The 17,452-nt window shown below is 34.0% G+C and overlaps 1 protein-coding gene across 3 annotated transcripts in view; it reads right to left on the reverse strand.

Moving 5' to 3' along the window:
- Positions 1-16,290, reverse strand: part of LOC23687431 (mucin-5AC) — a 111,362-nt gene extending 95,072 nt beyond the window's left edge. Inside the window, exons 1-2 of one of the 3 annotated variants that reach the window (XM_021853485.1) lie at positions 15,702-16,290; positions 6,446-7,019 (exon numbers count right to left, since the gene is read on the reverse strand). In XM_021853485.1, the coding sequence (XP_021709177.1) occupies positions 6,446-6,476 (31 nt within the window). In that variant the 5' untranslated portion in view covers positions 6,477-7,019; positions 15,702-16,290. Of the gene's footprint in view, positions 1-6,436; positions 7,020-15,701 lie in introns of all 3 variants that reach the window. The other 2 variants (XM_021853480.1, XM_021853495.1) reach the window with 2 other exon arrangements.
- Between the last annotated feature and the right edge of the window lie 1,162 nt (positions 16,291-17,452).

A 17,452-nucleotide genomic window follows, 5' to 3' on the forward strand; every position in this document is an offset into this window, starting at 1 on the left:
AAGATAAACTTACAACATTGTTCAGCAATGTTGTTCACTATATACATATGTACATTTAAAGGTGATAATATGTATTGGTCATCGCGATAAATTTCAAGTTACAAACAAAATAAGCATTTTATCTGTATTATACGTAAATTTGTGATGATTGTGTGGTTCTTTTCAAGATAAATTACCAAAAAGTTTTCATATTCTAATATCTTATTAAATTGTGTTCGTTTTAAGCAAAAAATATGTGTAGATCTTCGCGACAAAAAGAAAGTTATTTGCAAAAAACAGCATTTTTTTAAGACTTGCCTCGGGTTTTTCAGTTCTCAAGATTATAATACTGTACAAATTTGAGTTCTCAACATTCTGCAGTAATCTTGATACCTGGGAAAATTGATACGTGAAAAAAGATTAGAAATCGAATGAAAACTCACTGAGATATAGCGAGTTGAAAATACCGTTCCTACTGATTTTGGGTCACAGCACTTCGTGTAAGTGAAAGTAGTCACAGCTGCCGGAGTGTTAACCAAGATCTTTTGGCGTCAACAGAAAGACTTCAACCTCTACTATATGGGAAAAATATAAAAAGAGTGATAAAACTAATTGTTTAACATAAAATCACTTGAGCCACTATTGGTACACGTGTTCCAGTAGTTGCGCTAGTGCTCCAGTAGTAGACGTTCGGGAATGAAACAAGGAATTTTAAACAAAATGGTTAATTTTTAAATAGGTTTAACATTTTTCCCTCGGAACAGCAATTAATATCTTTCGAATGAAGCATAAAGATCATCTCTAGGGCTTTTTTTCTTTTTTATACATCCATTTTAAAAACTGCTTCCATCCGTTGATCCACTACTGGAACACGACGGCCACTATTGGTGCAAGGGAGCAAATTTTTTGCATAAACTTTATTATTTATACGACTTTTTGATAAAATAATAAGCTGAAATTTGGCAAATCGACTTAACTAGAGTCTATCTATTCACAAAAAATAGCACATGTCGTTTTTATCGAAAAATGTTCGTTTTGTTCCATAGTCCAATCTACTGGTACATTACAACCATTGGTACCGACACCCTATATGATAACTATATAAAATTTGTAACTTAAACAAAAATTCAAAAAGATTCAAGAACGAAAACAAAATATGATATCGAATTAGATAATAAAAAAACAACAATTATCAATTAAGGATATCAACTAGCTGTTTAAACAATGGGCAGTATGAATAAAATGTAGTAAAGTTGAGATTACTACATTATCAATAGTAAACGCTATATGTGGAACACGAGTGGAACATTTTTGTGTCATTTCTCTGTCTACATCTTTCGTTGCTATGAATAAAGGTAGCATTTACTACAAAGCTACTAGTAGTTAGCTTCAGAGGTTGTTGTTGTTGGAGTTTCGTTTTCCGTTTGGCCCGAGGAGCTTCAGAGGTTGCTACTCATGCTTTGAGATTGTTGCAATGAATACAAATTTTGATATTTCAAAAATAATTTTGAGATTCCTGTACGGAATTTTGAATTTATTTGAGAGATCTGGTATGCTCTGGTGTAACGTCCAACTGGGATTGAGCATAATTCTCAACTTCTTATGAGTACTTACACGGTTATTTACTGAGAGCTTTCAATGTCAATTGACCATTTTGCATGTGAATATCGTGTGGCAGGTACAAAGATACTCATTAAGATAATTATGTTCAATCTGGCATTACAATAATTATGTTGTTTCTTAGAAATTCTCGGATGTCAGATGGATTTCAGCCATTTAGAAAGTAATTCTTAATTTTATTTGAGAATTCTGACATCCCAGATTGTCTGATTTCTTTTGGAATTCTGGAACCCCTATAGTAGTTATGGATTTCCGATAGGAATTCTAGATTTGTTATAGCAATTCTGGGATTCTGGTAGCCATTCTGGGATTCTTTAAAGAATATTGTAAATCCGGTGTTTAATCTTTTGAAATTATTCGGGTATCTTGTTCAAAATGTGATTTCAAACATTTTTGTTGTTGTATTTTGTTCGCAAATTTTGGTGACATAATTTATATTTTCGAAATTTTCTTTAAGCCGATGTACGCTGCCACCACCGATATTTTTCAACGGCGTGACGCCGATCAGAAATATTTCGGTGCTGCACAGATCTATGTACGACGCAGACTTAGGCCTATGTGTCTTAAGACAAGCCAGATTTTAAAGTTTAATCAAAGGTTTAAGCTGGTCCTTCAATCATTCATTAATAAATTCACTTAGTTTTAGTCCTACGTTTCACCAGAAATCCATGAGTTTTTTAGAGGATTTGTTAAAAGCTTTCAAATGTGTGGATGATAGCATTCCAAGATATTTATAAACAATAAGCATAATTATATTCCTGAAAATCTTTAAGGAATAATCCAGGCATTTCACTTCAGGGAATTTTTGTAAGACTTTATCTAATAGTTTTAAGAAACTTCCATGAAAATTATGATAAAAATGCCAGATGTCTAAACATGTTTTTATTTTGCACAATTTGGATTGTTTGAGTCTTTAAGAATTTTCATCGGAATATTGGGAGAAACTTCTGAGACACTTTCAAAGGATTTTATGGTGAAACTATTCTAAGACATCTGTAAAACAATCTTCCAAAAGAAATGTTATGCGAAATGTTTATTTAATTGCTTGAGAAATTTCTGACGGCATGAAAACTTCTTAAGTAATTTTTGAACACTACTCATAAAAGCATAACTGTCCCATATGGAATAAGTAGGCATTGAGAAAATACCGCTCGAATTTTCTAGTTTGTCTTTCCATACAAATGTTAATAGTTTTCTAGTACATTTTTGCATGCTATATTCATTTGGGATCACCGCACAGATAACTCATTGTACTCATCAAAAGATCAGCAAAACATATAAACATGAGCACAATTCTCGTTTTGCAGTTGCTATTCTGGTTGAAAGCTCATATAGAGACAGTTATGCCTTTATTTTTAAATATGGGACTGCACCAACTTCATATTTTTGCACAACATTTTCAAACAAAGTGTGTTAACTTTTATATGCATAATAAAGTATATATAAATATATATATATATGCATAATAAAGTATATAGAAAATAGGTGTGGGTTCCAAAATCAATATGGGACAGTTATGCTTTTACAAGAGGAACTTCATAAAAATCCTCATTCTGCAGAATTACTTTCGCAATTTATGAGAGCAAACCGGCGGTAAAATAAAGAAGATTTCTTGGTGAAACTCGTACCGATCTTTGACAATTTTTGGTATTTTTGATGTTTTCACTGTCAGGGTTCAGCAAGAAATTTAGAGATTATGAATTTAGATTGTACCTTCTTCCGACATATCCTGGTAATCTTTTTAAGTTTAATATCTAGCCTGTTAGTTATAATTATACACCGTAATCTCAATAGCTGAATATTTCCATGAAGTAAAACACCGTAATTCCTTCCAAATTTTACAGGGTTCGGTGTTTTTTTTTTACCGAAAATTGTAAAAATTCACCGTACTTCGTTAATTTATTTTACCGAACTGCTCAGCTGTTGAGATTTCACAGGAATCATATTTTACTGATTCCTGTGAAATCTCAACAGCTGAACAGTTAAGTGTGGAATGTCAATAATTCCTAACGGTATATTCATTAGGGTGAATTTAACTAGATTCTGTCATATTTTGTGGTGAACTCTCTGAGCATATTTTTGCTGCAAGTTTCGACAACCTCTCTAAGGAAAACTCATTCGTAAGAATGCCAGGTAAAATTGAAGTAATTAAATTCTAACAAACCTCCTCTTCTCAAAAACATCTAATGTTCTCTTTCTAGAAATTGCCTCAAATATTCCACCAAGCTTTTCTTCATGGGTTATGCTGAAGTTATGATATGGAATTTCTCATCCAATTGATAACCAAATCATCCAAAAGTTTTATCAAAATCTCCATTCATATTCATTCAATCATTTTTCCTCTAATGCCCAAGTGCAACAAATTCATCAGGTATTACCACAAATCTTGATGTTTTTGCCAGTAATCTTACCTTGAACTTAAGAATATAGTTCAGAATTCTGCCAGAAAGTCCTCTAAGCATTCTTTACAATACAAATTGTAATTTTCAGTAGTGGGCAGTACTTCTGAAAGTTTTATCCATCTGGGCTTTTAGACGGAATAAGTTTTCCGGCATTTGTGTTCTTCTTCTCGGCATTACATCATCAATGGGACAGAGCCTGCCTCTCAGCTTAGTGTTCTTATGAGCACTTCCACTGTTATTAATTGAGAGCTTCCTATGCCAAAGATGCCATTTTTGCATTCGTATATCGTGTGGCAGGTACGATGATACTCCATGCCCAGGGAAGTCAAGGAAATTTCCATTACGAAAAGATCCTGGACCGACCGGGAATTGAACCCAGCCACCTGCAGCATGGCTTTGCTTTGTAGCCGCAGACTCTAACCACTCGTCTAAGGAAGGCCCCAAGTTTTGTGTTGCAATCCCCTTGCAATTTCATGACGAGAAGACAAGATAAGTTTGATGAAATTCTTCGTAAACATTTTAATGATATTTCGGGGCTTTATTCGAACCAGATCGCATGGTTGATGAAATACATGAAATAATTTGTAGTGTTAAGAAGCGATTTCTGTGGAAGTTAATGTTTCACAGAATTAGTGGAAAAATTTTCAAAAGTTTCTGGTGACACTGTCTTATAAAAAAATAAATAAATAAAGCGCTCTCATCCAATATGAATTAACATCGCTTATCTTTAACAGTAAAATTGAGAGAGTTCTGGAGATGACTTATTATGCATACAACACAACGTATAAAATTGCTTGCATGAATAAGTTTGTGCAATTTAAATATGGTGTAGATGGTTTTGAAGACAAGTAAGAGTGGATTTACAAAATATCATGTTTAGCCAAGTTAAATATCTTCGCAGAAAAAAACGATCTATTCATAAAATTCAGCGTTATATCATGCACATAAAAGGAATGCTAAAAATGTCGCAAAATTTCCGTTACGCATAATGCGAAACTACATCAACATCATGCATGCGAATTGTTCCGTAATCTTAAGAGTCCATGATCGTTTTCATGATGTCGAGCGGAAATTTACATGCTGGTGACGTAATTTTGCACGATGTGCGGTGTAAATTTGCGATAAAACTGGCATTATGTGTTTTTATGCTGTAATTTACATGGGTTTTTCTACCTCTGCATTATCTAACTAATATACTGTTTTCGTCACCGCAATTTCTACTTGACTAAACATCGAAGCCTGTTGACGTTCATGATATCCAAGCAATACTCACGATCAAAATACCCTGAAATCATTCGTCCAGCATCACTAATTACCCACACAATTCCCACTTGCTACCCGTATGATAGGGAATGTTTTTGCTACTTCGTTTTGCTCACTTGCTTCGGTTTTCATTCATTCAGTCAGCCGCTTATGCTCTCGTTTATTTTTACTGAGGTAAATTCTGTACTCTAAAACTGTAGCTACATCTCACTCGACGTTTTCTCAGCTCACTTTTCATTCTGCTCATCTTCACAATTTTCTGACTGTGTGATTCAGGTAATAGCCAATAAATTGAATGAAACGCAAAGTAAATATTTGTCTATTTCATGATAACTACCTACTGCCATTGTAAGACGGATTTATAATAATTATATCAACAGTTTATATATATATATATATATATATATATATATATATATATATATATATATATATATATATATATATATATATATATATATATATATATATATATATATATATATATATATATATATATATATATATATATATATTATATATATATATATATATATATATATATATATATATATATATATATATATATATATATATATATATATATATATATATATATCTTCTTCTTCTTCTTTCTGGCGTTACGTCCCCACTGGGACAGAGCCTGCTTCTCAGATTAGTGTTCTTATGAGCACTTCCACAGTTATTAACTGAGAGCTTTCTTTGCCGATTAACCATTTTTGCATGTGTATATCGTGTGGCAGGTACGAAGATACTCTATGCCCTGGGAATCGAGAAAATTTCCTTTACGAAAAGATCCTCGACCAGCGGGATTCGAACCCACGACCCTCAGCATGGTCTTGCTGAATAGCTGCGCGTTTACCGCTACGGCTATCTGGGCCCCATATATATATATATATATATATATATATATATATATATATATATATATATCTGAAAGGATTGTTTGATTTTTGAACCTCATTCGCAACAGTGAAATTGATCTGTCTCATGGATCATTCTTTTCACAAAACAAAGAGTAGCCATTTAGTATCAGATAATGGGAGTACGGTGCAGACAGGAAAAGAGAGCTCATGTTTTTTTTTTTTTCATTCTGTAAAATCAGTGGGCAATACCAACTACCTTTACCATATAGAATCCCAACAAAAAAAAAAAAGTATTAAAATTTTCACCTTGCTCACCTGGCTTGTCCAATGATTGCCGACGATTCATTGGCGTACGAAGACACGGATGTCAGCCAAGGCGGACGCAAAAGTGCGACGGCCTCCGGCGGACTCCGGGGAAAATTCGGGATTCCTTCGGTTTTACTTTCGTCAGTTTTATTGGCCTCTCTTGGAGACTGGTGATTGTTTCTTGCCTCAGCAGTCAGCCACGTGAGCTGCTGCTGTTGATGTTCTTTTTTCGTACACGATGGGTCAACGCATTTGATCCGATTTTTCACTTCTTGTTTCGTTCCCACACTCGATGATTCCGTTTGAAATTTACATTCACGGTTTTATACACTCAATATACACACCGACGAGAGAACAAACACACGGAGTTAGCCAAAATCCGAATTTACTAATCACTTGGCTTCACCTTTTTTTCTCACTTTTGCATTCTTTCGAGCACAACACTGCTTCGGTGCCTGTGCTCTAGCTGAAGTCAGTTTTGACTATATATTCACTTGTTTTTGTGTACAGTAAGTTTCACTTGGATGTCATAGGTACAGATGTTAAATTAAATTGATTTTTGTTTGCTTTCACATATTTTTATCTGAAAAAGAGAAGATTAAAAATAGAACATTAACGTGTGCACATTTTTTTTTTGGAAGCAAAGCATAGATATTTTATAGTGAGTAGTAATGATAATCTATCACAATTTCATATAAAGAGTAATGCGGAGTAAGGGATCGCGCCTAACTTTTTGCTTCTTCTTGTTCTTCTTAGCATTATTTCCTCAATGGGACAGAGCGTGCTTCTCAGATTAGTGTTCTTATAAACAATTGCACGGATTTTAACTAAGATATTTCTCTGCTAAATTTGCCATTTTCGAGTTTGTATATGTATATTCTATGCCCAGGGAAATCAAGGAAATTTTCATAACGAAAAGATCCTGGAATCGAACCCAGATACCTTCAACAGGGCTTTGCTTTTTAGCCGCGGACGTTATCATTTGGCTATGGAAGGCCCAATAGCGCACTATTACTTCCAAACCATATACCTAACTACATATTGTTAATTGTTTCCTGTATTTCAATGAATGAGCGGCCCAAACAGTGTAAGTGACATTTTGATCGGTTGGAGTTGAATTTACTGAAAAACATACTATTTCCTAGCTTTCTCACGATTATTTAAGGTAATTCATAATGATTGGCTTGTTTTTGGTTTTCATACAAATTGTATACAGCGGGGATTCACTGGTTGGAACACGACTGCCTTCCATCTAGCGAATCCGACCCGTTAGTTGGAATGACTGGCAGCTGGTGAAAATGTTCCAGACTAACGCATCTGGAGAGCAAATCGTCACGAAACGCACATATACATACACATTTGTTCTATATATGGAGACTTCAATGCGATGCACAGTGGTTCCATTTGTTCTACGAAGCGGTCATAAATCATTTTACTTAATATTTGGTGGCAAATACCATCAGAAATTGCCAAATTTATTATTTTTGACTGTTTAACCTCCGTCTAGGTTGATGTCGTAATTCATATCACTTCAAAAATTCTTATAAGTATGCGGAGATCATAATGCGAAGGCTCTGTTATATGAATGATTATATGTCCATAAAATCGACTTTGCAATTATCTCTCCTTCCGTGTCCAAAATTAGCTTAAGTATTTAGTATCGTGAAAAGAACCATGAAATCTAAACATTAAAAGCAATATATCAGGATTATTTTGTTTTTTAAACTCGAGAAGATTCCCTGCTAATAGTTGCTTTACATGCTCAAAAGCCTACTTTCTAGTATGTGGATATAAGAAGCTATTGAACACTTTTCTAAATGCCGGAGATGTATATACCAAATAAATACTTGAAATATTTATCATTTGATTAAGCCAATTTCACATAAAATCTCTACCAAAACCAAATAACGAACATGTCACCTAATGTAATTAACCTTATGTTTCAAATACTTTTAATTATGAAATAATTAAGTAATTACTTGTTTATATATTGTTGCTTCTAAATATATTTTTTATTCTCACAATTATATTTTTAAGCGCTGGATCTATAGATACTGGAATTTTGTTGAAGGTCTTATTTAGATGCACAAAATAAATAACACGTTCATGTTGTTTCTCCCACACTTTGGATAGTCATGTCATATATATTAGAATTGCTGTTATACCATTACTAATATATTAGGGTTTTTTTTTTGTCTAAGCGCCGTCACTAAAACTACTCATTAAATCAAAGTACAATGTTGCAAGTGTATTCATATTGAATTGAAGTATTAGTAGTGCAAAATTTTATTATTTTGTGCATTCATTTCAGTTAGCTACAATTATACTGGTATGTAATAAATTCTATGAATATCTTTATCATTGCCTTTATTGGTAAAAACTAACAACTTCGAAGGCACGCTGCTATCTTATTTGCAAATATTTGCAGCTAAAACCTTCACAGGTTCATTTTCCTACTCAAATATGATTATGTGATGGTAGAAGTTTGATTAAATGTGATTAAGAACATGTTCAAAAACGTACTTCAAAAAAAGTGATGTAGTTTCCAAGTGAGTATATTTCTATCCTCATTACTCACATCAATACTGACTCTTAGATGTCACATAACTCTCTAAAATGTATTGGAAGTGATAGATATACATCTGTACTAAGGTTCTGTAATCTAAACTGATTGATAAATCAATTGATTTTGGTTTGCGAAGACTATTAACAAAGTGCTGAAATCGCTCAATTTTCAACATATTTTTAAGACATGAAAAATACACTCCATCATTCATAGCCGTACTATGAATATTATACAGGAACGGCATTAATGTTTATGTTTTTACAATCTTGAGATCATAATTAATCCATGAAAAGGTAAAAGAGTGACAAACACGACATTTTGTTTTTTTGATTTATGACCTATGGGCGGTACCACTGTGCGATGGTACTCAGACGCAAAAGTCAGTTTGACATCTTCTCTTGACATTCAAATGCTTTTTAGTTGGCATTTTTTACAACCAGTGAACATCCAACCATCGAGTAATTCCATGTAGCGGACCCCCAACGTGTGAATCCCCAGAATGGAAAACGAGGAAAGGAAGTTCAGAATACTAACTTGAGTATGACGTATAGCTTTACTACACGAAAAAATACTCTTGTACTTGACAAGAATATTCAGAATTACAGTTCTTTTTTCCAAATTTCAGTTAATATCTACTATATTAATATTTTGACAATATTTTTTTCCTATTTCATCTATTGCCAGTAATTTTCTTTTATTGATATCCTAAATTGATGTAGTTAAACATGTTTTAATTCTTTTGCTTTAAAAATGTATTACCAACTTTTGCCTCATGGTGGCTGCGAAATTTTGCTCAAAAGCCTCAGTTCTGTCTTCTACATCACCTAAATTTTGCATAAAATTAAAACACTCTGCAATCAGTGGAAATTAGGGTTCCTAGTACCGACCCCTTTTGACGAGTACCGGTTCTACGCTACTGTTACTCTTAGTACTTACTTTATAAGTTTCCCATTAATTCTCAATTCAAGAACACTGAAGGTTCAAACGCAATGATAGTTGAACGGCAACGGAAAGCGGAACAGGTTCGCCAGAATAAATAAGAATATGCTTGTCTTTTTACGACGATTTTGTTCATTGATAGAGCGAACCTAGTTTCTCGTACTAACAGCTGGCAAAATGTTTTTTTCGCTCCAGGTTCAACCCAAACACAACGAAATGTCAAAAATGGATTGTTTACATTTTTGTAATTTTCAAAAGTGGAGTCGATGGTGTAGTGGTTAGTGTGATTGCCTCTCACCCCAGTCGGTCGGGTATCAATTCCCGTCGACGCCGTCGGGATTTTCTGAGGGATTAAATGGCTGAATAAGAAGTCAAGCCGTTGGTCCCGGCCCATGTGTTGAGGTGGCTTAGTACCAGAAATAAGCGGCCGTAAAGCTACAATCGATGTCAAAAGGTGTCAGTTGACCGGAAAAAAACTGAAAAGAATAGGTTATTATCAAATTTAATAATTATAGAAATGTATTGGTAACAAGCCACTTTCAATGTCATACTAAGCTAGTCACTGGGGTATATATTCTAACCGTTGGCAATAAATAAAATAACGAGAGATGTTTACAAAACCATTTGCCATTATTCATTAGATTATTACCAAATGAGTCTTCGACTTTGTCTTTTTGTACTCAAAGAAGTAAGCATTGATAAAATTGTGTGGCTGACAGTTCGAATATAGGAATGACACAGTCATTTTCGTTCATTTATTGCGAGTCTAAGGGTCTAATCTGACCCCGGGTATAAAATTAAAAATGCCAATAGTGTCGGTTCACTTTCATTCGTTGACAACTCAGTCCATTCTGGTCGAACCGGTTCCGGTTCTGTTGCTGTTAGGGCATTTTAAAGTGGTCCGCTGGTTTTTGTAAAAAATCAAAGGGTTCGCAGCTTCATAAAGATTCGCTCTAGCCTATCTAACAACTATCTTATTTAGTTGATCCGATAAAGTTGTGATTCAATTAAACTAACAATTTTGTTGGAATTGGTTATGTGCTGTTGAGCGTGTAGAAGAAATGCACAGTGTGATCACCAATCAAAACATCGTGATTTTAGTTGCGTAGAAGTGCAAAAATCTACAATAAGTTATATTCAAAGTGTTTGAGAAATTGTGTACACCAGTTTTTTTTTGCAAAAGTTCATGTTGCTTTTAGGTTAGGGGGTGTTCTAAACTTTTGCAAGAAACACGGTACTACGCTTTTTCAAAAACATGCAAAAGTGGTTTGTTCATATCTCTGTTATTACACGTAGTAGAAGCATTAACCTAAGAATGCTTATGTCGCTGCTGTTCGTGTTACCAACATCTAGTTTGCCACGAACTGACAGCGTGAGTACCGGGCCTCAAAGCGTCAGATTAATTTTAAGAACCAAAACAACGTCATGGTATTGAACAAACAATAAAAAAACATAATTTAAAGAAATAAAAATTGAAATCAGTTTTGTAACAACTACGCCACTAGCGTTCAACTACTAATATTTCTATTTTACACGTCTAGTTGATGGTTAATCTTAATTCTTAGATATTTTGGCTTTTTTTTTCACTAAATCGTGCAAAAGCCCAAACCCAAAGGTAACTCCTTAAGTACGGTGCATGTTTCGTGTAATAGCTTTAAGTCTCCTCTGACACATGCATATTATTTTTGTTCCATAAATGTCAATAGTTTATGAAGTTGAAAAAACTAAATATTGCAAGATTTAAATTTTTAAAACGTGGAATGTCACCTATCGCTCGTAACTTTATACTATGTATTGTTTTTGAATGCTTTAAGCATGTTTAAGAATTTTGATTAAACTGATATGAGGCAGCATTAAGAGCCAGTTCGCGAGAGCCGCAACCCCTTCTTGTATTGATGTTCTTCGATCAGGCTGAAATTTTCAGGGATTGTTCTTCTATATAAAAGATGATGTTTTGCAAAATTTTAGATTTTTAAATTAGGGGGAAGTGGGACAAAATGACCCCCAATGATTTCATGTCACTAAACATGCAAAATCACAAAAACTTATATAACTATAGTAAAACTGCACGGATTACGTTGAAACTTGGCATGAATACTCTACGTTATATAAACTTTGAGATAAGCATGGTATATGAATTTTAAAAGTACTTCAAATCGAGAAAAACAAGTTTTTCATAAAAAAATTAGTGATTTTCAAATCGATTTTTTTCTTACCAACCGAACTAGGTCAAAAAACTAAATATGACGTTTTGTAGGGTAACTCATGGGCTTTCATTTGAGGTGTAATCCAGATATGCCGTTTCAAAAATTTTCGAAAAAAATTTTTTTTTCGGGGTAGTGTTTGAACTTGAGCCATTTTGCGAGTACCGCAACCGCCTTGTCTAGAGAGGTTGTATTGATGTTCTCCGATCGAGCTGAAATTTGCAGGAGTTGTTTTCCTATATAAAAGAATATATTTAGAAAAATTTCAGATTTTTATATTAGGGAGAAGTGGTACAAAATAACCACTAATGATTTAATATATAAAAACATACTAAATCAATTAACGTGCTATAATAGCGATAGTAAAAATGCACGAATTTGCATGAAATTTGGCAAGTTTACTTAACGTAATATAAACTTCAAAATGAACATAGTATTTGGATTAGAAAAAAGTTTCAAATTGATAAAAAAATTAGTTTTATTTTTTTTAATAAAATTATTTTTTTTTTTTCAAATCGACTTATATTTTTGTCAACCGAGCTAGGTCAAACAACTAAATATGAAGTTTTGTAGGGAAACTCAGGAGCTTTCATTTGCGGTGTACCGTAGTGAATCAAAATTCAGACGGTACCAATTTATACAACTATATTGAATGAAACATTTATACAACTATATTGAATGAAAAAAATAGCTGTTTTTGTAGTTATTACGACGTATTGGCCTTACGGAGGTCTGTTCAACAATCTCATCAATGTCCCCGATGAGATCAGCTCAAAGGTATACATTTATTGGTTAGAGATAATCGTATAGCATATTTTTATTACTTACATTTGGTCTCTTACTAGGCAAACAAATTCAAATTTTTAAATTTAATATAGGGTAGTTCAGAGCGCTATCTGTAATTATTCAGTTTTAATAAGCATATAGTAATAATATATGAATTAAAATTCACTTAATAAACGATTTTGCATTCACATCGTTCAATCAACAATGAGAAGGTAATTTTTTCAATTCTCATTCCCCCACTTGACATTCCCACACTTGGCATTTCCCCCACTAATTCGCATGGATGGTATATATGCATTCGAGGGGCGCTTAGATGGAGGCAATCGTTGCAGCAGTAGTGATTGTAACATAATAATACACAAAGTTACTCTTTCGAGAAATTTGCAAACATCAAGGCTAGTAAAAGTCAAAATTCCATTCAAGATTTAAACAGTACAGTGTCTCATAGCAGCCATATGAACAGTCAGTCTAAACTAAGCTAAACTCAATTATTTACAAATTGATCTCTAGCAAAAATAACATCATATACACATACATGTGACCCTCCTAATCAAACCCATCAAACATTATCCAAATTAAAAAAAATGCGGTAGTTGATTCCCATCTAAACAGCGTGAGAAGAAACAACGCTTACTACTGAACCGCCGAAGCTGCTAACGAAAACATTGGTGCAATGACTTATTGTTATCCACATCATCACTTTTGCAAGAAAGTGACATTTCTTTCAGATATGGCAGCGGCAACACGGTATGATATATTCGGTATTACAACTACCTACAAGAGGCCTCCATACGCTGCTCATACCGCCCGGATTTTGATTCACCACGGTACACCGCGAATGAAAGCCCTTGAATTGTCCTACAAAACTTCAACCTAGTTCGGTTGACCAAAAATAAGTCGATTTGAAAAATAAAACTAATTTTACAAAATAACAGGTTTTTCTCGATTTGATACATTTTTTTATCCAAAATGATCATTCATATAACGTAAAGTAAACATGCCAAATTTCATACAAATTCGTGCATTTTTACCCGACCAGACGGAAGAAACAAGATTATAACAGATTGTGTTCCCCTGATATGATTTTTTTATATCACAAGTTGTTATAACCCATGTACCGTTAGTAGTTAAAATAACAAAAATTCTAACAAAATTTGCTCTAAATGAAACTAAAATATAACAAACCCTATTAAAGTTATAACAAAATTATCACAGAATGTGTTGCAAATATGTTACAAAATAATAAAATTATTACAAACTATGTTACTATTTATGACATCGGATGATATTTGCAACGAACTTATAAATGCGATGTCAAAAATATAACAAATCTTGTTATAAATTTGTTACAAAAAATATAACAAGTTGAGAACAAAGCCATTTTGATAACAAAATTATATCAACTTCTGTTATTTTTAACTGCTGCTGATAGGAATGTGTTATAATCTTGTTATGTGGTTCTGGTCGGGTACTATCGCTATTCTTCTTCTTATTTCTGGCGTTACGTCCCAACTGGGACAAAACCTGCTTCTCAGCTGAGCACTTCCACAGTTATTAACTGAGAGCTTTCTATGCCGATTGACCATTTTTGCATATGTATATCGTGTGGCAGGTACGAAGATACTCTATGCCCTGGGATGTCGAGAAAATTTACAACCCGAAAAGATCCTCGACCGGTGGGATTCGAACCCACGACCCTCAGCTTGGTCTTGCTGAATAGCTGCGTGTTTACCGCTACGGCTATCTGGGCCTCTTCTATCGCTTTTATAGCAGTTTAATTAATTTTGTAATTTTTTATACATTAAATCATTAGTGGTTATTTTGTACCACTTCTCCCTAATATGAAAATCTGAAATTTTGCGAAATATCTTCTTTTATATAGGAAAACAACTCCTGTAAATTTCAGCTCGATCGGAGAACATCAATACAACCTCTCTAGACAAGGTGGTTGCGGTACTCGCAAAATGGCTCAAGTTCAAACACTATCCCGAAAAAAAATTTTTTTCGAAAATTTTTGAAACGGCATATCCGGATTACACCTCAAATGAAAGCCCATGAGTTACCCTACAAAACGTCATATTTAGTTTTTTGACCTAGTTCGGTTGGTAGGAAAAATATCGATTTGAAAATCACTAAATTTTTTATGAAAAATTCATTTTTTTCGATTTGAAGTACTTTCAAAATCCATATACCATGCCAATCTCAAAGTTTATATAACGTAGAGTATTCATGCCAAATTTCAACATAATCCGTGCAGTTTTACTATAGTTATATAAGTTTTTGTGATTTTGCATGTTTAGTGACATGAAATCATTGGGGGTCATTTTGTCCCACTTCCCCCTAATATAAAAATATAATATTTTGCAAAACATCATCTTTTATATAGAAGAACAATCCCTGAAAATTTCAGCCTGATCGGAGAACATCGATACAACTTCCCTTGGAAAGGGGGTTGCGGTTCTCGCGAACTGGCTCTTAACAAAATATGAATGGAAATGGTGTTTATTATTCGTCAATTTATTGCTTGAGTCGTTTGAATAAATCTCAACAAGTCAATGAATTCGTTTTGATGATGAGACTAATTCAACGTTTTTCAAACTTGTTTCACGATTTCAAGGTAATATCAACTAAAAGCAAGCCGAAACAAAAATATTAACACGAAAACATTTTGGTTTACCAAATCAACTTGTGTTTGAGTGTAGGAGTGTACCTTACAAAGTTTTCATTTAAAACAAAAATGCATCAATGTAGTTAAAAACAGTAAACAAACCTTTTTGCTTATGACACTTTGCTATTGAAACTTTCTCGTTTCTTTGCTTTCATTCACCTCGTCACTGATACATTCTCACTGGGTACCATTATAATCGGTTGGTTGGTATTGGTAGCAACCCTGGCATTTCTCAGTGCTCATGGCTCACGATACTCACTAATCACTTCACTTTACCCTAGCTCTACGATATCTCTGCTCACTTCTCACTGCTCTCTATCATTGCGCTGATGTGCTCACTTTCTCACTGATCAGAGCTGCTTTTTCTTTTCGCACACACAAAAAAGACGAAGTGAACCTGGTATTCTAGCACAATGACAGTGGAAAAGATGCATTTTTCTGCCACTTTCGGTATCGGAAAACGGCCAACTTCACGCACAATCAACACTTTGAGCACTTAACTACACGCCGCGATGAAAATCGGATCACAAACCACCGGATTACAGGGTAATATTGCCGATAAATCTTCGACTGCTGCTCGGAACCTGTTCAACTCTGGGAACTCGCACACGGGGCTATTATGGTTGTATGTGGCACAGACTGTCAAAACGGCACATAGGTACCTACTTCGTTTGCTTTCTCTTCGTTCTCTGTGATACTGTAATTTGCGGAGGTTGGCAATACACTGTAGGCTTTACGAGAGTATGAGTTCACAGCCTAGACAAGCGGCGCCATTTTGAATTTACCTAAAGCAGGACAGTTTTTGTAGGCAAAGTTGGTACTAGGATGCTCTGCGTGTAGCGTGCATTCAGGAGTTTCTAGTACAAGAAAGTGGTGCCATCATTATTGATTGTAATATATAAAAACAAAACTTTCGTAGAGGTACGACTGTTATGTTGATGTTTGAGGTTATGGCTTTCAGTCTTAAATAATACTCAGAAACGGATTTTTGCTTGCATCCGACGTTTCGGACACATGTTTTGAAAAAGGCACAATACATGTGTCCGAAACGTCGGATGCAAGCAAAAATCCGTTTTTGAGTTTTATTTAAGACTGAAAGCCATAACCTCAAACAATAAAAACAAAACATTTGAATTATTCTAAAAAAAAAATGCGAATGTGCCGATGTTCTAGAATGATGATAAGTGTATCCCAGTCGACACACATTGACGCCAATAGTCGTAAACATACACACCAAACAAATCATAGATTTACAAGTCACGTAATGTTGACTTAAATCATGTAAAGCCATTCATAATGTTTTATTCAATGAAAAATCCTAGAAACACAGCTATTATATCCAACATTGTTAATAAAATCTTAAACATTTTGCGCAAAACGTCTTCTCTTAAAGAATATTGCCAGAGTCTATAAATGGAGAGTTGCGCAAAGACTGAAACCAAGTCTACCTATTGAACCGTCAAATCGTCTATCTATCGAGAAAAATAAACAAACACGTTTTGACGCGAGAGTAGCATTGTTATCGCGACGAAAAAAAATTTTTTTTATGCTATGGTTTAAGTAGCGGTGTATGACCAGTATGTAACTAAACAAGCCTATATTTTGTGAATGAACTTCCTTCTTGTTACATGTAATATAACGGTAATTTAAGTAATCTCCCTCCATCAGTGGAACTATGTAAATCCATTTCATAGTTGAACTGCAACTAAAATTAAATAAACTACCGTCGATGGGGGTGACAATGGGTCTAGGGGGTGAGATTGGGTCTAAACGGAAAAATATGTTTTATGAAATATTTCAGCTAATAATGCTGATATTACTCAAATTAATAGTTCACATGTTAGGGAACATAT

This window comes from Aedes aegypti, chromosome 1 (assembly GCF_002204515.2).
Source record: "Aedes aegypti strain LVP_AGWG chromosome 1, AaegL5.0 Primary Assembly, whole genome shotgun sequence".
Taxonomy (NCBI): domain Eukaryota; kingdom Metazoa; phylum Arthropoda; class Insecta; order Diptera; family Culicidae; genus Aedes; species Aedes aegypti.